Raw genomic sequence first — 20,619 nt, 5'->3', positions numbered from 1 at the left:
CAAACCCAAGTTTTGTCCCTGACAATGCTGCCAACAGAGGTGGATGCAGCAGCCCCAGCAAGCAAGGCAAGAACCAAAACCAGCAGGTCATCAACCCACTGTTAAACAACGTGACCACCTTCATCTCAGGCAGCTCTCTTAGCTCAGCCCATCTTTTCCTAGCTCTGAACCCTTGGCCTTCCTTATGAGATGTCTGTTGGTCTCTGGCTGCTTGTTGCCTGCCACAAGCAACATACTTATTTCTCATATTTGCAGATTGGCCTTTTTATTCCTTTATTCCTTTGATTATGCAAAAGACTTCGCATCCACTGTGTGTGTTCCCAAATTCTTTTCTTGATCCATAAACAAATCCACATCCCTGTTCAGATGTTCTTTCCCCTGTTTTACTCTACAAAGGACATAGCTGTTAGGAAAAGCCCTTTGGCTTTAATCACAGTTATTACTTCTTCTGTAGAGCAGGAGTCGAAATTGATTTTTTTTCTCAAAATAATGCCTCTGATGGTCCCTCGTTGGTAGAAATGGGCTGAAGCCAGAAATTTTCAATGCAGATGTAAACATCCCCGAAAGTTCAGGAGCTCGGTTCCTGAGGGTGTTGTGTTAATTTACTACAGAAGCAAAGATATTTGTTGTCTAGTGACTAACAGCATTTGTAAAAGTCCATTGAAGCCAGTGGGAGACGTCCTGTTAATTTTCAGCAAGCAAAACAAGCACATATTACTATTCAGCTTGTATAAGGCCTCCTGTTATGAAATACATCAAACATATCACTTTGTTCCTAGATTGAAACCACGGGTAAAATAAAGTACAAAATAAAGTAGAAGTAAAATCGTAGAATACCAGGTTGGAAGGGCTGGTCAAGGATCATCTGGTCCAACCTTTCTCGGCAAATCCTACCATACAAGAAGTCTGGATTTTCTCCTCTTGTTTTGTTTCTCTTTTGCTCCAAGTTCAGGATTATAAAATGCTTATATATCCTTTTCATCTGAGATAGATCTGTCCTTGACCACCTCAGTGGGGAACCATTCCAAGAATACCTAAACAGCATGTACTTCGACAGGTTTCTCCAATGGAAGTGGTTGGAAAGGTAAGTGTCACTATTATTTAAATTTTTTTTTTATTTAAAAATGAATACATTTGCCTTCAAGATAGACAGTTTGGCCTTTGTTCAGCATTACTGTGTCTCATCCCAATGTTTGCCATTTACGTCCCTCTCTGTGCAACAATTAATTATCTTGCTCTTTTCACTGTTCTCCTTCAAGAAAGTCCATCAAGACTCATTCCCCATTTTCCTGACCAGTACTGCAGGGAAGGTCTCCCAGAGAGCTCCAGGAAGGCTTTCCTAATTTTAGCATTTGTTTGTAAGTGTTCATTGTTAGAAGGTTCACAAAGAGGTAATGGCTTTAGCCACAGGAAGATGCCACATAGAAAAGTCATGGTTATGTTGGCATTATACTCAATTTAACCATGAGCTGAGTCTCCAGCTGTGACCATTCAACGGGCACGATTGGTGTCTGTGATACATATATAGTGCTCCTTCATCATCCATCCATGTGCTAACACCCGTAAATATTCTCCAGCCACTCCCTTCTCTCTTAGGGACACCGCACTCCTGAAGGTGACATACTCCAGCAGGCAGCTTGGGCACCATTTTTGCGCAGTATGCTTGTGCACGGCAAGTGAATAGGGCAAGACCTACAGACTATGAAAAATAGGGATCCAAATCTCCTGCCATCTGAGAAACGTCAGGGGTGAATTTCATTGTAGGTGTTGTCACAATGAGCTCCTCATGGTACAGCTTGAAGGACACGTTGCAGTTTTTTATAACATGCCCTTGTGCATCTAGAATGCTAAACCTAAGACACACATCGAGCCTCTGGCTTTTGCATTTGCAAACGCTGTGCCCAAGCAAGACTGAAACAGATGCTGCTCCCTAGGGAAGTAAAGAATAAAACAGAAATCCACCCCAAAACACCAGGGAGCCAGTTTTGGCTTCTAAAGCTCAAGTGTTTGGACATTTAATGGTATTAGGTACATTAGGTATGATTAACGTACATTCAGCAACTTCGGTTGTCTTTCTGTTTAGCTACGCTCTGAATATGTGACTTTTTGTCTGGACCAGTTATCACAATTATTAAATCACTGTAAACAGACAAAAATATGGCATGTAAGTCCTCACACCATATTTATTGGCTAGACATTTCTGAGCATATTTAATAACCAGACAGCCTCAGTGGGTATTACTTTTCAAGGAAAGGCGCCTTTGCCTTCTCCTTGTCGGTGAGGGCTGTAGCAGACGCGCACTGCTGGGTAAGTGACCTTGAGTTGAGAGAAGCCCCAGTTTCCACAAATGGAATTAATTACGGCAGATGAGTTAGGGCCAGTTCCATGAGCGGTGTGTGTCAGCATGATGCCTCGGAGATCAAAGGAGCTGTGCCAGTTCCTCTCCCTGGAAAGCTACAAAGCTGCTGCACAAGAGGGAAGGGAAGCGGTGGGCAGAGGGAAGAGCCATTTCATGCCAAGACATGCTCCACATGCCATTTTTACTCAATCCAGCACTTACTCTTCCATTTCAATTAAAAAAAACAACAGATGATTCATCTCTAGCCAGGCTATTTCCTATCTGTTTTCACATTTGCGGCTAAGGAATTTTCTCAAATGCTTTGAGGATTTGTTTTTTCCATTCCCCCAACAAACGTGACAAGCTATTGGATGCGCCTGTCTGGTTTAAGAAGCTGGGAGAACTGTTTTTAGGATTAGCAAAGAGATGTTAGTAGCACAGGGTGATCAGCAGCTCCTTCTGACAGCCTGCTGGCTCCAACGGAGGAGTCAAACAGTCCATTTATTCCAGGGACATTGCTGAGCCTGTAGTTATCACTGCTAATTGTTGCTTTTAACCCAAATAACATTTGCAGTATGTTCATAGAAGCCTGAAAATAGCATCTTTTCTTCTTGTTTTGGCCTGCTGCGTATTATTCTTCTCCTACTTCTAAAAACAATAATGAACATAAATGAAACTATTCACTTTAACATTTATTCCTTATTGTCATCAACCTCACCATCGCTGTTGTGGGAACAGCCACGTTATTGTGCTCCCTCTGCTGGCTGGCTGCCCGCCAGAGGGAAACAAAGCTGGGAGGAATATTCATATCCACTGCTAATATAATTGTAAAACTTTGGTGACGAAGCTGTGGATACAAAATTGGGTCTCGCTGATTCTAGAGTTCTTCTTCTGTCGCATTATAAAACTTTTACGGTAACATACATAAGTTAGATGTAGGGCTGGAGCCATTTTGTTAGAGCAGAATTTTGTGGGAATCCTGTAAGATGGTATAGGGATCGTGTCTAGTGATCATTAGGGAGCACTCTTCCCTCAGAAAGACAGACAGACTCATTTAACCCTTCATTTGGCCCTTAAAAGGAAAGGGATGCTTTCACTCTTTCCTTGCCCGTGATGCTCTTCCAGGAGGCAGGTACCCCTGGGCTTGGAGTCCGGCCTTCTCCCCTCCTGCCAACGGGACCTAAACCCACCTCGCTGGTTCCCGGGATTGTTTCTTCCCGTGTTTCACATCAGTTTCCTATTTGCTTAAGGTCAAGAAACCAAAACTATTTCCTGGTGGATTGAATTTTGGATCTCTTCTTCTCAGCTTGAAGACCAAGCAAAGCAATAGTGTTAGCCCAGCACTACCCTTAAAAAATTCCTATATATCATGAGAACTAGCATCTTGTTGGAAGCTCTCAGGCCTCCTCTTTGCTTAACAAAGGCCAAAGCAACATAATGGAGATTCAGAACCCTCCTTGGTCCTAAGATGCTAGCAGAAATTATACTGGTGACTCACTAATGTGTTGTATTTTATTACAGCTTAATATGTTGGAATTGAAAAGTTCAAGCCATACATAGTATTGAAGTAATGTAATTACATAATTATATATTGTATTAGATAATATGATTACCTTGAAATAATGTGATTATATAATATTTATCTATTTTGCTTTTCAAAAGTATGCTCTGAAATAAATAAATCACAGAGAGTGCATTAAATGTAGTGTGTCTTTTTTTTTTTATCTATTTTTTTTTTATTTCCTTTTCTTGCAGGCAACCAGTAACGAAAAACACGTTTCGGCAGTACAGGGTGCTAGGGAAAGGTGGCTTTGGGGAGGTGAGTAATTCTGAGAGTTTTCTGTTAAGAGTGTTTCTTACTTCTCAGGCACTGCAGGTTACAGGAGCCTGATGCGACCGAGGTTGATTTTCATTAATTGCCGACAGTTTTACTTAACCTCTCATGACACTGTAATCTCAAAAGAACACTTCTGAGAATTATTTTGTATTCGACTGTTGCATTCACAGTGGAATTAGGGTCACACCCTTATTTGTATTTTACTGATGGCTGGAGGTCGCTGCCGAGGCAGCAGAGTCAAAAGGGAGGACAGGCTTTAGCTGAGCAGATCACAATCAGCGCAGACAAAAGGAGGTGGGATAGGAAGCAGGCGGAGGAAAGTGAAATAATTAAACCAATATTACACAGCAGGTTTGGAAACAGTAGTCGGTCCCCCAGCTGCCCCCGCCTATGCCTTATTCGCTACGCCGCGGTCTCTAACCTTAAAAGGACTAAATCGGATCAGATCACGAGGAGCAAAGTGCAACCCAGCCGCAGCGTTTGCTTCGACTTACCCAGCAATTGTTCTCTTTAATTCGCAGGTCTGCGCTTGCCAAGTCCGAGCGACGGGGAAGATGTACGCCTGCAAGAGATTAGAGAAGAAGAGAATAAAAAAGAGGAAAGGCGAATCCATGGCACTAAATGAAAAGCAGATTTTAGAAAAAGTCAATAGTCAGTTTGTAGTGAGTATTGAACTCCCTAGCGCTCAGCTCCCTGCTCACCTGCTGAGCACTGTCTCCCGTTGAATCTGATGTCTCTCCCAACTCCTGCTGCAGGAGAGCTGCCAGAAGCCGACTTCCTTCACTTTGCATCTTAGTCCTGCTCCGTGCTCCTTTGCCGAGTCTCATTTTAGTCTCTGGTCTGTGACAAATGCACCAAACAAGGTGCCTGTTTCTACCATGGGAACATGATGCATTTTACAGCCTTGGCTTGCATCAGGCTGAGCTATTTTTATCTGGTGTGATTACCTGAATTCCCAGTGTCTGGGAGAGAGGAGCTTGGAGGAGACTGAAGGAGATTCAACCCAAATACATCAGATGAGATTGGCGAGTAGGAGCATCCAGCCAGTGACGTGGAGCTGGTCTGCCTGACGTAGGGCTTTCCTGAGTCGTGCCAGCTCTTGTGTCTCTTTAAAAACCTGCCTTAGATTTGGATAAAAAAAAAGAAAAAGGTGTTGTTATCTCAGCATCTGTCGTGTTCTTTATACTTATATTAGGAAACACTGTGAATACAACAGATGCAAGATGGTTACTTACCTCTGGCAGACGCAAAGACAGTGGCACGTAGTTAAAAGTGATGGGTGGCTTTTGGCATGTCTGATCATTCCTGGGGCACCCACCAGAGCCTTTCAGGGGTGATGCTGACCTTCATGCCTCAGTCATGGTCCATTTGACCACTGAAGGACAGGGCTCTCCGGGCCTTCCTGGGAACCTACTGAGATAATGGGGTTTTGACAGCTACCCAGCAAAACAGGGCAGCGGGAGGCACAGATTCACTTGGTTATTAAGATTTCTCTTACGTGGAAAAGCATGCCTGGAGTTAGTATGTTTGTCCAGCCTGTGAAGCTATCTGAGCACTAACCTTGAGGGTCTCTTATGATGAATAGGCTGGATTCAACAATTAAATCTCTAAAATCCTAACATCTGATTTTTCTGTACTTTTAAAATATGTATGTTTGCTATTGTAATAAGTCCCATAGCAAATTCAGTCAATGTATTTTTTTTCCTTTTCTAGAGAAAATCTTTTATGAAAAATTAGTGCTTTCTTCTTAGCAGCTCACTGCACTGTCCCAACTGTGCAACAAATTTTTTTCTAGGTCAATTTAGCCTATGCCTATGAAACAAAGGATGCACTGTGTTTAGTTCTGACCATAATGAATGGAGGTGACCTGAAGTTTCATATCTACAACATGGGAAACCCAGGCTTTGAGGAGGAAAGAGCTTTGTTTTACGCAGCAGAGATTCTTTGTGGCTTAGAAGACCTACACAGAGAAAATACTGTGTACAGGTAAGCACTCTCTAGAGTCTTGGGACATCTTTTTTGGGTAGAAAAGAATTGCCTGCATCCTCCCTGCTCATTGGGGTGCTGTACAGCCTAGACGTCTCTGTGCTTGGGCTGAAATTTTGCAGAGCCCTGTACAAATACAGCATGACTCAGTAATCATGGAAGGAAGCAGTTGCTTCACTAAATGCATCCTGTCTAAATTATACAGAACTAACACAAAGCTCCCCAAACCCTACCTCGGCGTGCCCTGGGTGACATAGAAAATTATAAAAGTTCCTTTAAAGGGATTTCATTAAGGAGTCTAGTTTCTAGTTGGTATGAAATGGAAATCATTCTATTCAAGCCTCTATTTTAATTAGTTAGATTATAATGCATTAGGGGCTGCAGCACGTCAGATACGGGAAAACCATCTCTCCTATCCCAGAAGGAGCGCAATTAGCGCAAGAGGGTGTTGGAGACACAGGGAATGGATTTACGCGCCAGGACGGGAACCAGTTTGATTAGCTAGATTGGGTGGTGATGGTGGCCGTAGCCTGCCAGCCATGGCAGGAGGCACATTCACAGCCGTGGGACGGAGGCATCCTGCTGGCAGCGTCCCACCGGCCACGGGGGCAGCCAGCAGGCAGGATGCTGCCCAGCGCGGCGACAGGCAGCCAGCTTCCAGAAGGACAAATTTCAGCTTCTCTGCTTCCAGCCTGGCTTGCAGCTCTGTACAAGCACTTTTCCAGAGCGTCATAGGGTTCACTTGCTGGATAAGCAGGGTGATTGCAGACAGAGCTCTTGTGACTCCATGAGGATTTTTTTTTTTTTTAATCAATGACCAATGTAGTGGTAAACAACATTTAATGTTTGTCTTCATCATCCCAGCTTGTGAAATCATTATTGCTGTAATTCACAACAAAAGAGGTCCTGTAACTTGGTGAAAGAACTTCCAAGGACAATGATTAATAGACAATAATATGTTGTTTTTAAAAACTAAGCCACACTTTAAATCATTTTATATGCCTATGTATTATAATCATTATATATATGCTTGTATACATAGGAATTATGATATTGTTGTTCCTTGGAGGAAATCTCTAGGAAACTGCCACTTGGTTGCCTCACTGTGACTTGGATCTTGCTAACTGGCGTAAGGCGGGCAGGCAGATAACATGCTGCTTTAGTTGGTGCTGGCCCAAGAAGGCTTTGGGTTTTTTTCCCAAGGAAGAAAATGGAATTAAGTGTTTTAATGTCAATTGAAGAATGACATAAGGAATGACACGTCTGGCTTCCCTTTTTAAAAAACATCCTACCACATTCAAAAAAGTGGTAGATTTTTAAAAGTACTTCAAAAACTACTAGATTCCAAGCATGCTTTAGTGATGAAAATGACTGGTACATTCATAACGTGACTGCTAAAATGTCATACTAATGCCACTTGCTAATAAAACAAATTAGATCTGGCCACCTACGACAGTACGTGGCTCTGCGATAAATGGCATCCTACTTCCTTAAGCACTTGTTCCCATGTTACTCTTAAAAGAGCTGCTAGTTTACACCTCAGATGGCACGTTCATTTTGGTGATGAATGATATTATATCCTTGTAAGTGACATTTTCTAGCAGTATTTTAGGAGCATCTGCAGAGACCCCTAATTTGTAATACTGCACCATGTTTTGGGACCTGTGAGAAGTGCTATATAGGTCAATAAAATATAGCAGCTAAATGCTACCGCTTTCTCAAGGTGAATAATTCATCACAAAACACTTATTCCTCAGACTTAATTTCATTTTCCATGAACAAAATGTTTCTGAGTAAAACACAGCATCGGAAAATACATCCCCATCTGATGGGCCAGTGACGCACGCTGTGGACATGACCCGAGAGAACAACCAGGCTGAGCGTCAGATTTATCTAATTCAGAATTCCCTTGCTAAACATGGCGCTTACGTTACATTTCTCAACTGCACCATGTTAGTAAAGGTCAACGGGTCGATTGTTCGTGGAAAGCAAACACAAAAAGCTGCTGGTTCTCCTAGAATTATTTATATGTAAAAATATATATATTAATTTTTTCTTTATATGTATATATTATGTATTATATATATCATATATTATATATTATACATATTATTTCTATATATGCTATAGCTATGCCTGGAAGCTCCAGTCAGCATCAAAATCACTTTGTCTTAGGCATTACACAAACATACCGTGAAGACTTGTCCACCGTGATTAATTGAGTTGGCTATGCTGTCCTGTACAGCCATATAATGTACCATCGCCTTTCCAGCATGGGCAGGGTGCCAGCAGTTTATGTTTCGGTGTATTTAGGCAAGGCCAGTTTACATACGGGCAGCTGTACCATTGGGAAGAATCATTACAAGTAACTGCGTCCACCAGGAAGTTTTATTTCTCCTAGGCATTTCAGTACAAAAATCACATTCCTCCTTGGCACCTGGAGGTGTTGGCCATGCAAAGGAAACCAGCCTTGATCCTGAGGAACCAGAAATCTGAAAAGAGAAACGACAACAGATGTCTGGGGCGAAGGAAAGACTGCCCTAGTTGCTCTAAACGCAGAGGACTGTAAGGACGAAGCTGCTGTTCTCAGAGTCCCCGTGGACTCTCATTTCTCATTCAAAGACAACATTTCCCAACTTGCGTGCAGGATTCTTGTCATTTGGCCACAGTTGGAGCTTTAAGTGGGACTAATGGAGCAGAAGATGAACTAACTAATGAAATCTGAGTTCTTCAAGGAAATAGTTCTTAAGGGATTTGGAATAAATTTTTAAAAATAAATAGGAAATGCCCTTGACCGTTTTGCTCCAGCATTGGAAACCTTCTGCTGATAGGCAGGGAAAGCCCACAGTGGTATGTTAAACACAACCACAGCTTCTTCTCTGCATTCAGCTGCCCTTCACATATTTCAGTATTGTTTATTTGAAAAGTAGGCTTGGTACCACTGGGCACCCGGTGAAGTTTATTTTGAGAGGTCAAGAGGCTCTGAAGCAAGCAAGAAAAGGAGATTGTTCACAGCTCTCTTATGTTCTTGCTTGAAATAATAAATAAAAACGAGACAAGTTTTGAAATTTTAATCTCAGTGTTGTCAAAACTACAAAATACCCCTCTCCGCTCACAGGAAAATTCACGACACTGAAGTGGTACAGATTGAAACGCAGGGCGGGCTCCTGCACAGGCTCTGTGCAACGTGCTGATCTCCCGATGCGAGGGCTTCTCTTGTACACCCCCCTCTCTTTGCTCTTTGAAAAGAAATGTGTCTTGCTGGGAAGCTAACAGAATCAAGCTGGTTCACAAATGCAAGGAGGCCTTAAAAAAAGACGAGGCCAAGCACTTTGACCTGGATTTGCACCAGGCTAAACGCCGTGTTTCAGTAGGAGTTGATCAGACAAAAGTCAGGGCACGATGTTGTGAATTGCAGCAATGTTTTTCCCTGCCTCTCGAGGAGCACTCGTGCCTTATTTGGACTCCTGAGCCGTCACAGCCTGCTCCTGTCGCACAGCCCTTCTGGGATGCTTCCTTGCCCAGCACGTCCCCATCTTCCCTCTGACACCTCCCGGTCCCATCCCATGAAGGCTGGCTTCATTCCCGCTCTGCACTGACAGCAGGCTGTGTCTTGTCCCTGCTCAGCGGCACGGGGAGGCCCGACAGCAGCCCACCGCCTCCAGGAACATCAGCGGCGGCTGCAAGGGTGTGCTCAGCTCCGCAGGTTTGTAAAACAGCCTTGGTCAAGTGAGGGGACCCGAGCGTGGCTGGCCTGGGCAGCATCTAGAAGCCACAACTGGTGGAGCGGGTTTGGTGCAGACAAAGCGTTCAGAAGAATGACCTGCCAAGGCTCTGCTAAATATATGAAAACTGACATTGTTTTTTTCAGGAGTTTATAACTTGGCCAGATTTGGGAATATTTTTTTTTCACAAGAGCAGTAAAAGGCACATCTTTGACATCAGAGTGACCACCTTGCCAATTTTCATGGCGCTGCTCCAAACCACATAGGCACTAGAGTTTCACAAATGTTTGTAAGAAAAATCTTAGTCTGGGCACAGCATTCTTCCCTCTGCCCCTCATTTTCCAAACTCGCTGAAATTATTACATGTGTGCACAAGTGCGTGTACACACATTCGCATATTTGGTCTGAGTCAGATGCCAGGCATAGAAAATTTGAGCCCAACAGTTGGCTATTTCATATCCAAAGAAAATATTTTGAATTTTAAAATATTTTTCTTTTTAACAAAAGATTTTATAACAGAAAATGTTACAGAGATTGAACAACACACAGGACTACAGGGCTTGGTTTACAGGGTTTACTGGACTAGATGGATGAGTCCGTTATGGAGTGGATTAGGAACTAAAAGCTTGGCTTAGTGAAAAAATGTAACTCCAGTTTAGAAAAAGGCATATGGTTTCAGTCTATCTGTGAAGTGAGTTGTAGAAAGTTGCATTGGTTTCATGAGTTCCTTGCTGTTTGAGTTGACACTCAATTGGTTTATTACTTGTAATAAATGCACTCACACACTGTCGTATGGTTATGTTATCAAAACCAGCTTCATACAAATAACTGCTATCTTTCCTTTTCAGAGATTTGAAGCCAGAAAATATCCTGCTGGATGATTATGGTAAGTCTCAGAGGTTTACAGACATGCTTTCACAGTAAAGTAGATTACGTTAGTTTTAGGATATATATTGCACAAAGACAAATAATGCTCTGAAGTGACTAAGAGGCTCAGCGTACACTAATACTCCTGTCTTGGGTGGGGGACGCGCTGGAGCTCACCGCACGGGTGGAAAGGAGCAGCCGCGCTGCTCTGGAGGGTGTGTTCTCGAGAGCACGGCTTTGCTGGGGGTGCCTGCCTTTTCCCATTGTTTTTCCATCCTTATTGTTGCGAGGCTGACACAACACAGAGGAAGCTGTGATTTCTAAATCTGTGCTTCCCGCTCCGTTTTCAAAAGTACTTTCATCCTTTGCTGAGCCAACTCTCATTTTATGCAAACCCAGGTACCCGTTTGTTGCTGAAGGCAGCGATAATCAAACCTCACGCTGACTTACAGACCAGATGTAGCCCCTTCAGCCATCAGCCAGTTACAGAATTATGTCAGCCCATCCATCCCCTGCGATCAGTTCGAGATACTTCTCCACAGCATGCTTATCATTGCCTTTTTTTAGTTGGTTTTAAAATATATAACACAATCCACAGTCCATAGCCTCACTGTTAAAATGAATTTCACTGCATTGTAATGCCCGTAATAATTCCTCTTTTCCTTATCAATGAAACTGCTCCAATTCAATGATTCAGAACACTCTTTTCTTAAAACGTTTGAACAGTAAATTGCAAGAGTATTGTAGCAATGACAACAGTTGTGGTTTTGCACTAATTTGGGTCATGTTGTTATATCTGCTTTGTGTGTTTTGTTTCTTTTTTCCTTCCAGGCCATATTAGAATATCTGATTTGGGTCTAGCTGTTAAAATCCCTGAGGGTGAATCAATCCGTGGAAGAGTAGGAACAGTAGGGTATATGGGTAAGTCTTCCATAGCTTATCTTTTTGATAATTTGCTGAGATTACTTGAGTTTTTGAGATCTTTCTGCCATGTAGGTTTAAGAAAAAGAATAAAAAAAAGATTCACGTTCAGCTGGGTCCAGTTCCCTGCAGCAACCCACACGGAGTCATGCTAGTGGAAATCAGAAGTGGGCGAAAGGATGGACCACGGCAGCTCTTAATGAGTCTGGTCTTTAATCTTAAATCAGCAAACAAAATTAAAGGAAGAGACAACAACTGGGATACTAGTGATTTTAGCATAGATTTATTTTAGGAGGGTTATGTGCATAAATGAAAAGTTTCTTTCTAGTTGCTACTTTGTATAATAGTTAAAATGTATTTATATGTTTATGGTAAAATGGGTAAGTTCGCACCTATGGTCGTCTTGATCACAGTCATACAGAGTCTTCCCCTATGTGCAGGGGAGGCTGCACAAAAGAAGAGAAGAGATTTGTACAGTGGTAAAAAACACACCCTCTGATGTAACTAGATCTGTTTTCTAAATCCAGTGTAATTATTTTCATGCATTCTCTGGGTGGGCGTATTTCTTGGAATAAAAATTGCTTATGCTTATTTGACTAAACAGAAACTAGCTGATATGAGCCACTGTTACACCATATGAAAAGTTTAATGAAAGCAAGCAAATCAGTTGTCATTTCTAAATTTTGTTATCTCAGTGTAAGTTTGTGAGCGCACTAAGGCTCTGTGCTTTTGAGCATGTGTGTATTTGTGTTTGTACCCGTGTACGGAAGTGAGGATGCCTGCAAGACAGTGACTGTATGCCCAAAGCACACTGGATGGCTGCAACACAAAATAAATGGATTTGTTTTTTAAAGGGGGGAAAAAAAAAGTTATAAATTGAGCAAAAAGACAGAATTTGCTTTTGAAGAAATGTGACTGCTGTTTACAGAATGGGTGTTTGTATGTCATTTCTTCCCTAAATGAAGAAATCTGTAAAGACTCTTAAGATTAGCCCTCTGCTTAATACTTAGCTTCAACTTCTTATTATTTTTTTAATTGGTCTGACTTGGTAGAGAATGCAAAAGACAGCATGCACACAGCATGTACTATGTAGAGAAAAAACCAAGGCATGTAGCATGCTGGATTTTCTGCAATGCCATCAACAGAAATCAGGATGTATTTTTATATTTTACCCACCATTCTCTGTGCACGTGTATTCAGTCACCAAAATAGAACTTCTAGAAATTCAATTTTTTTGCCTATGTAAATATCAAGCATTTCCACAAGATACATCTTTCTCCTCCACAGCTCCAGAAGTGTTGAACAACCAGAGATACACACTCAGCCCTGACTACTGGGGGCTAGGCTGTCTCATTTATGAAATGATTGCTGGGCAATCACCATTTCGTGGAAGGAAAGAGAAGGTGAAGAGGGAAGAAGTGGACAGAAGAGTGCTGGAGACAGAAGAGGTGTACTCCCATAAGTTTTCTGAGGAGGCCAAGTCCATCTGTAAAATGGTAAGGGGCTTGAAGGCCCAGTGGGGCAGCTTCATTAGCAAGCTGTATCTGACATGGTTTGAGCAGTAACACAGTGCCGTAGAGGGGCTGCAGACACAAGGACTAACCAAGCTCATCTGTTGATGGGATGGCTGCATTCTCTATTCATTCAAATTGTGTTTATTTGGGCTTGCTTCTCTGTGAGATTCATCACGGTCAACTTGAGTCCTTTCCAAAGTTTTATGGCCAAGGGAGCGGTATCTATTCTCGGGAGACTTTGAATGTTAGTTTGCAGTCAAGAATGCATTTCTGTCTTCTATAACCTTGTAGAAAAAATAAAAAGGACTTGATGATGCAAGACTCTGATTGTCTCCTGCAAGGAACTGAAAACCCCATGCTTCCATTGTCTTTGGTGAGAGCTGGGGGTAAGCGGGACAAAGATTATGCAATGAAATTATTGTGACACTCAAATGTTGTCCCACCCCATCTCACTAACTTTGTTAGCAACTTTTCCCCCGGGGTGCCAGGGTATCCAGCTTTTTTTAATACTGTTAAGCTGTCCTTTAAAATGTTTTCTCACTCTTTCAGCTGGGAGTCATTTTCGTAGCACAATAGCCATGTCTGACAATGGAAATCCTCAAACCCTCTGAGAAATCTCAAAGTTGTGTCTGAATTCATCAGTGTCTTGTCAACATCCATCTTTAGAAGACTGAATTGTAATTTGGAAAGGGATGTGGCCTTTTTCTTGATGTTGTCTGCTAAAGAGTGAAGTCTCCTTTGGAGACAATGACATATCTGTGCGTACTGGTAGAGAGAGAATGAAGGGAAAGAAAGGTCAACAAATAGGTAGTGAGAGTTTCACCAATATCTTGTGCAACAGGCAAGCAAACAGCAGATCAACAACATTCTGGTTGTCTGGCTTCATGAAGAGACATTCAAGTCTCCTTGCAAAATAATAATGGTAGTATTGCCAAGTATCATGCCTGGAAGTCATTAACTCACAGTGCACCAACTCATTGCTGAATCCCAGAGGTAGTAATTAACTGACATCACTCTTGATAGATACTCTAGGCCATTCACTGCCCTTAATCTGTGATTCAGAGCCCCCAGTGAAGTCGGCGTGGGAGGATCTAGGACAGCCACAGGCTCTTACAGACCATTTCATGTGCTCACACAGCCCGACATCTCTTCTCTAGTAGCATCTCAACTCCCACCAGGTGAGGAGCAGCATCTGCTGGAGTGGCAGAGAGTTTGTGCACATCCTGTTGTTAGCATGAAATGAAAATATCATGAGGCAAAATGGTATTCTTGTTTGCTTGTTCTGTAGTTAGTTACAGGCATGAGGCATAATAGAATGAAAGTATACTTTGAAAATAACCAAGCTCATGAGAACTTAAAACTGAGAAGAATTAAATGTAGCATTGATGGGACTGTGCCGGACATGACCTACTACTCCCAGGGGAAAAGACAGTGAAAGTCATTATACTGTAGCGGTCATTTTCATCTTCAAGCCATAGAGTCTATGGTTTCAGGGAGTCAGGGACCTCAGGAAGTTGTCTAGTTCATTCCCTTGCCTCAGGGAACCATGAACTATGTGTAAATCATTCCTGACAACTCGATCATAACTGCTTCACTGTCCAATCACGTGGCATGTTTATTTAGGTGGTTCGTGCAAACTCTTAATAACCAAAGACATCCAAAGATAACTCTGTCATTTTTTGAGCATTAATGCATTAAAATTACCATTGCAGTACATAAATCCAACTTGAGCCTTCACAAAGATCCAACACAAAAGACTTTCCTGTAGCGGACTCTTTAGGGCAGGAGTGAGGAACGGCATGTTTTCCACCATGTCTCCTAACCTTCTCTTCAAAACTTACTCCATGAGCTAACAGCGTCTCCATCAGGAAATATATTGTCTTTATTCATTTACTTATATGAAAACCCTTTAGTATCACCCAAGTCAACCTTCCCCTCCTGGACATTTATGCCCTTTGCATTTTTGCAGGCACATATCATAGCTCCCATTAATCATCATCCATTCCATATTTCCATGTTTCATTTTGTAAGTCATTTCCCATAAATCAGCCCTCATTTTGGACTGAAACAAAGATGAATAATAAATAATTAGGAACAGGGGCAGCTGGCTTTCTGGGAAGCTCCCCAACCCATAGTTCCCATATAACATAACTGCTTCATAGTGTGTTTTTTTCTGTGAAAAAATCCAATCTTTCTAGGAAATGCTCCCTGTTTGTTGTTGTTATGACTTGTACTTCACTGATGTACACGCGTGTTTTCCCTGACAAGTGCAGTCTTGCATACAAAGATGTGACTTCAAGTGTATTCAACAGTATTGGACAGACCCATATTGCTGGGCTCTTCTGTCAGTCTGTCAGTGTCCTGTTTATCTACGTTTCCCGCAGACTGTTTTCCCTGCCACTTCTTATTCCTGCAGCTCCCATTTGACTCTGCAAAAGAGATCTATGATTGGAGGGTGCAAAGAAGACAGAGCCAAACTCTTGGTTTGGTGCCCAGTGTCAGGACAGGACACAATGAGCACAAATTGAAACACAGGAGCATCCCTCTGAACATCAGGAAACACTTTTCCACGGTGCAGGTAGTCAAATACTGGAACAGGTTGCCTGGAGAGGCTGTGGAGTCTCCACAGTTGGAGATATCCAAAACCTCACTGGACATGGCCTTGAACAACCTGCTCTAGGTGACTCTGCTTTGAGCAGCGGGATTGGGCTAGGCAATCTCCAGAGGTGCCTTCCAGCCTCAGCTGTTCTGTGATTCTGATCTCCATTCCCTTCGCAAAGCCCCTCCCCAGCCAACTAAAAGATGATGGATTCTTTTTTCCCGAAATGCAATTTTTTCTCTTCCTCACTCACCACCAGAAACTGTCATCATACTGCTACTACTTCTGCCTGCTTTCATCCCTCCTCTCTGCTTTCATCCCTGGAAACCAACTTGTCCACACGTTATGACACCTTAAAGTTTATCAGTGCTGCCTGAGAATAACTGCTCCTTCATCTGTCTTGAGAGGCACCTCACACACATCAAGGTGCTCTTCAAATGGTTATCATTGCTATTGCTAATAATAATTATAAATCTTCTGTAGCAAGCCTTTGCTTGTCACCCATGCCTGAGAGAGTTATGACTCTTCGGTTGGCCAGATCGGGCTGTTTGATAAGCATAAGCAGTGCAATATACAGCCATTTATGTCATTCTGGCATCTTCAGTTCCCACATCACTGTCTTGTCTCATTTAAGTAATTGAGAAGTGACCATAGCATTACTTTTCTATTCTCTAAAAATTGTTAAAAATACTATGTTTACTTCCGTTTCAGAGTTGAAATTTATCTAGGTGATCCCTTCAACTATTTGATCAGCTGGGTCAATGGACGTGGTTTTACTGTTCCCCTTTTCTCCTTTCATGAGCATCAATTTTTTGCACTCTCACCCTACAAAAAGTTTCCCTAACTCTTACAATTTTAGGATGAACATCTTAGGACCTGGAGTTATTTATTACATGGTATGATCTGGACATGAACTGACTGATCACATGAAGATAAATAAAGCAGCGCCTTGGGGACTGTTGGCTTTTTTTAGCAATCCTCACAACAGTTGTTTCTTTTTGTAAAGGAAGCAAAACAAAGTCGTGGAAAAAGTCTCAGACATTGCAGAGTTTGAATCCCCAGAGGGGATCAAATGAGTGACATGAGAGTATCAGAGAGTTCTTTATATCAAGAAAAAGATCTTAATGTAACTTCACCACTGCTACTGAAGACTCTTCTTTGAAAGTCTGTTCTAGTCATGCTTTGCCCGTAACTCTGTAGACTAAATCCTGCCATCATTTACACACATCCAGTGACATCTGGAGCCTTTCTTACCAGAACATAAAGCTCTGCTGCTTGGTATCAACTTCATGCATGGTTGGATGGCCTAAGCCATCTTCAGATCTGAAGCTCTGTGAATTCTCCATAGGCTTTGGCTGTAGAACTACACTTAAATTATGTTTGATTGGCTCATTTGTACTGCTGTCCCAGGAGGGCTTGTCATCAGCCTGATGTAGTTGCTTTTGTTTGGCTCTCTATTCAGATTAAATACAACCTTTGAAACTGAATTAAACAAAAGTGTAGAGATGACTCAAAACATACAGTTGTTATCTCCGTTTTCTTTCCCTGGTCAGATTCCCAAATGGGATGCATATTTCAGGCTATTACGCAGGTTTTCTATTGCAGAAAGCTGATGGGGCTGCAGGAACTGGTACAAGACTCATTATTCCTTGGAGAAAGCAAGTACTTTCCCTTCTGGAAAATACTCTAGTCCATGCTATCTCTTAATATCCACAACCAGAAGTGTCTCGTTTCACCTGTTGCCATCCCTAGAGCTGGCTGCAGCTGCAGCTTACCAAATTCCATTGATTTCTTACTTTTTTTCTCCATTGGAACTCTCCTCAAGAGGTAGACAGCTGCTCCCCTGCAGCATGGCTTTGCAAGAGAATCCTCTCCTTTCTGGGGTCTTTCAGTCCCAGCCGTTTCCCAGTGGCCTGTTCCCTTTTGTATCTTTCAGTCTGCAGTGGCCAACCACCCATGACCAACTCCATTCATGCTCCAGAGGCTTCCTTCTTGCATCTGAGGTTACTGAATACTTTCTTCTTTATCATGCAGGAGCCCAGGAATCCCCAGACAGCCTCTTTCTATCCTTAACTACCCTATCCTCTGACCACACACTCCGAACAACTTCGAACATTTAACAGCTGGCAAAGGTAAATTCCCAGATTAGCTTGGTCTTCCCACTTACTCCAGAGGCAGGAGAATTACTGGCTGCACAGACAGAAGAGTAACACCCTGTCTTCCCTTCACAGCTGACTTGTAGAGCAGAAACTGCACAGGTCTCCTTTATCATCTCCAGGCAAATCCAAATCTGCCCCTTCCTATTCCTTTGCTCCTCAGAAGCACTGTCCCTGAAAGCTTCAAGACATAATTTCCAAAAGTATATCAAAGCCGAAGTGGTCCTTCTGCCTTGAGAATCTTCTTTCCACCTGTCAGGAAAGTCCTCTCAACATGAGAACAGAAGATAAAAAGAACTTTTGTCTTCTCTGCCCAGCCACAATACAGCAAACCAGATCTTGACTGGAAATTCCAAAGCAATCTTCTTCACGTAACCTAAATCCATATGCCTGTTGGGATTTAAAAACTCCACAACAAAAAACCTTTCCTCAAGACCATGAGAACTCAAAAGTCTTATGCAAAGATTTGAAAGCAAAACATCCCTCTTTCCTTCTACCCAGGGAAAGCAAGCTCCAGAGAAGTGCCCTGAGAAAGATCTTTTCCTATGAGCTGGATCAATATGGTGTTGCATCACGTGAATCTATGTGCTCAGATGATGGCAAGGCATAGTGATGTTTCTTCAAGTCTTTCTCCATCTATGAACCAACCAGTCGTGGTGACCAGTCAGACCAGATGTCACCACCTAGACAGCAGCAGAGGCACAGGAATCTGTAAGGAAGAAAGGGACATTGCTATCTGGAAGCTGGAAGTTGCTGTTGTGGCTAGAACTACTAGCTTTCCCACCATCCCTCAATCCATACAGTCTCCTCTGGCTATTGCTGCTGCTACTGCTGAGGCAGAAGGAGCTGAGTAGGAGACTCTTCTTTTATGTCCCACAAACCCCTTCACTGCCTCTTCTGGCTCCTTGGCCTCTGCCGTTGTAGCTTGCTTAGGACTGGCTGGAGGATGGCGTCTTCATACAGGGGGCACGCTGATTGTCAAAGCCATTTGCTGTCTCAGGCTGGAAATGAGGCCCCTAGCAAAATTGCAGAACTGAGGAGGCTGTGGAAGTCAGATAAGAAAGCCACTGATGCCCAGGGGGTAGCAGAGCATTCGGAGAAGCCTAAAGAGCTGTGACCCTGTAAACATGTGATAAGGACAAGAAAACCCAGCTCTAGGCAGACACCAGAGGAAAGATTACCAACCTCACATTAGCAACAAACAGCTCTTTCAAGGTTCCTCCTCATTGAAGTGATGTGGCTGAGTCAGCAACACATCCAGAGGGTTCTGGGGCATATCCTGAGGTGGAAAGCCTATGAGCCACATCTCCAGACAACGCTGCCTTAGCAGGGAAGCTGCCTGGCTCCCTCTTCCCAACCTCCTGCAGGGCTGCACCTGATCTCCTGGACCACTTTTCCTCTCCAGCCCTCCCAAAGCTATTTGCCTCCTGCTCTCCTAAGTGAGACCCAGCCAGGCGCTGCAAGGTACAGCTCAGTTTGCTGACTGCCCTGGCTGTCAGGTACAGCTATTAAGATACCCAGGGACTTATCCAGGGGATTTCCAAGGGCGCAGTCCCTTCACGGACTCAGATGCTCAGAGAACCCAAACCACCCCACTGTCCTGCACGGGCGACCAGCCTCCCCGTGGGCAGCCGGTCCCGGGGAGTTTTGCTAATCCGTTAAGTGCGACTGATCTGCACAGCCCACCTGGGGAGCGGGGCGAGGGGTCATCGCTGCTTTTCAGCTCTCGCTTTGGGAGCAGCAAAGACGGAGAGAAGGTGAGCGGTGAACCTTTCCCTCCTCCGGGCACGCGGTCCCCAGCCCCCTCCTGCCCCCGGGAAGAGTCCCCGACACAGCTCCAAGACCCCTTATTCGGGATCCTTTCCCGAGGGCGCGGAACGCCTCGCCGCCGCCGGCCTGGCCCCGCCGCCGCCCCGCGCCGTCCGGCCGCCGCCCCGGCCCCGCCGCGCTGCCCGGCCGCGCTGCCCTTTCCTCTGCTGCCCCCCGGCGGCCCCGCCGCGACCGGCAGCCGCGCTCCCCTCCGCCGGGGCCGCGCCGGGCATCCCCCTCCTGCCCCTCTCCCTTCCCCAGCCGGCGGCGGTGGGTCGTGGCGGGGCCAGCGGCTGCCGCACAGCCGTGGTGTCAGGGCAGGCTGGGTCAGCCCCTTCCTTCAGCAGACGCTTGGAAATCAGGTTACCAAAAGTGCTGAGCGGTGGGGTGTCTGCCTGGCTGAATGCCCGGCTCCAGGAGGCATATCCTTCCTGTGGAATAGAGCTGGTGTTCTGATTTCCTCCATGATGTTGCAGTGTAAGTATGTAGGTTTTTTCCCCAAAGTGGAGACTCGAGCAAAGCTAGCCTTGACTGTTTTCAATGCATGTTTAGTTTTCTGTTGTATTAAGGCACATGTTACGCATCTCTTTAATAGGCAGTTGAAATCTCTGGGCAGATTATAGTGAGTTCGGAGTTACATTTTTCCTCCTCTATGTAAGAGAGCATCATGCAGGCTTCCTCAAAGATGAATGTAAGGAAAAAAAGGAAACAAATATGTGAACCTTCACTTTTCAGCAGATTGCCTGAAGTCAGTGGTAGATTTAGAAAGGTCACTGTCCCAAGTGATGGTCTTTTTGTGCCAGTCATTTACGTTCTGAGCTATGCCTCTCTTCAACTGTTTAGACACGGTACCTTAAGGCATTGATT

The 20,619-nt window shown here is 43.7% G+C and overlaps 1 protein-coding gene across 2 annotated transcripts in view; it reads left to right on the top strand.

Annotated features, from left to right (window-relative positions):
* The window catches only part of GRK5 (G protein-coupled receptor kinase 5), a 170,293-nt gene that overhangs the window by 137,839 nt on the left and 11,835 nt on the right, over positions 1-20,619 (top strand). Inside the window, exons 6-12 of one of the 2 annotated variants that reach the window (XM_063338271.1) lie at positions 992-1,084; positions 4,094-4,157; positions 4,697-4,837; positions 5,971-6,161; positions 10,735-10,772; positions 11,585-11,674; positions 12,962-13,170. In XM_063338271.1, the coding sequence (XP_063194341.1) occupies positions 992-1,084; positions 4,094-4,157; positions 4,697-4,837; positions 5,971-6,161; positions 10,735-10,772; positions 11,585-11,674; positions 12,962-13,170 (826 nt within the window). Of the gene's footprint in view, positions 1-987; positions 1,085-4,093; positions 4,158-4,696; positions 4,838-5,970; positions 6,162-10,734; positions 10,773-11,584; positions 11,675-12,961; positions 13,171-20,619 lie in introns of both variants that reach the window. The other variant, XM_063338272.1, reaches the window with a different exon arrangement.

This window comes from Chroicocephalus ridibundus, chromosome 6 (genome assembly GCF_963924245.1).
Source record: "Chroicocephalus ridibundus chromosome 6, bChrRid1.1, whole genome shotgun sequence".
In the NCBI taxonomy this organism is placed as follows: Eukaryota; Metazoa; Chordata; class Aves; order Charadriiformes; family Laridae; genus Chroicocephalus; species Chroicocephalus ridibundus.
The sequence above is the reverse complement of the archived record's forward strand: the minus strand, read 5'-3'. Positions and strand labels throughout refer to the sequence as shown.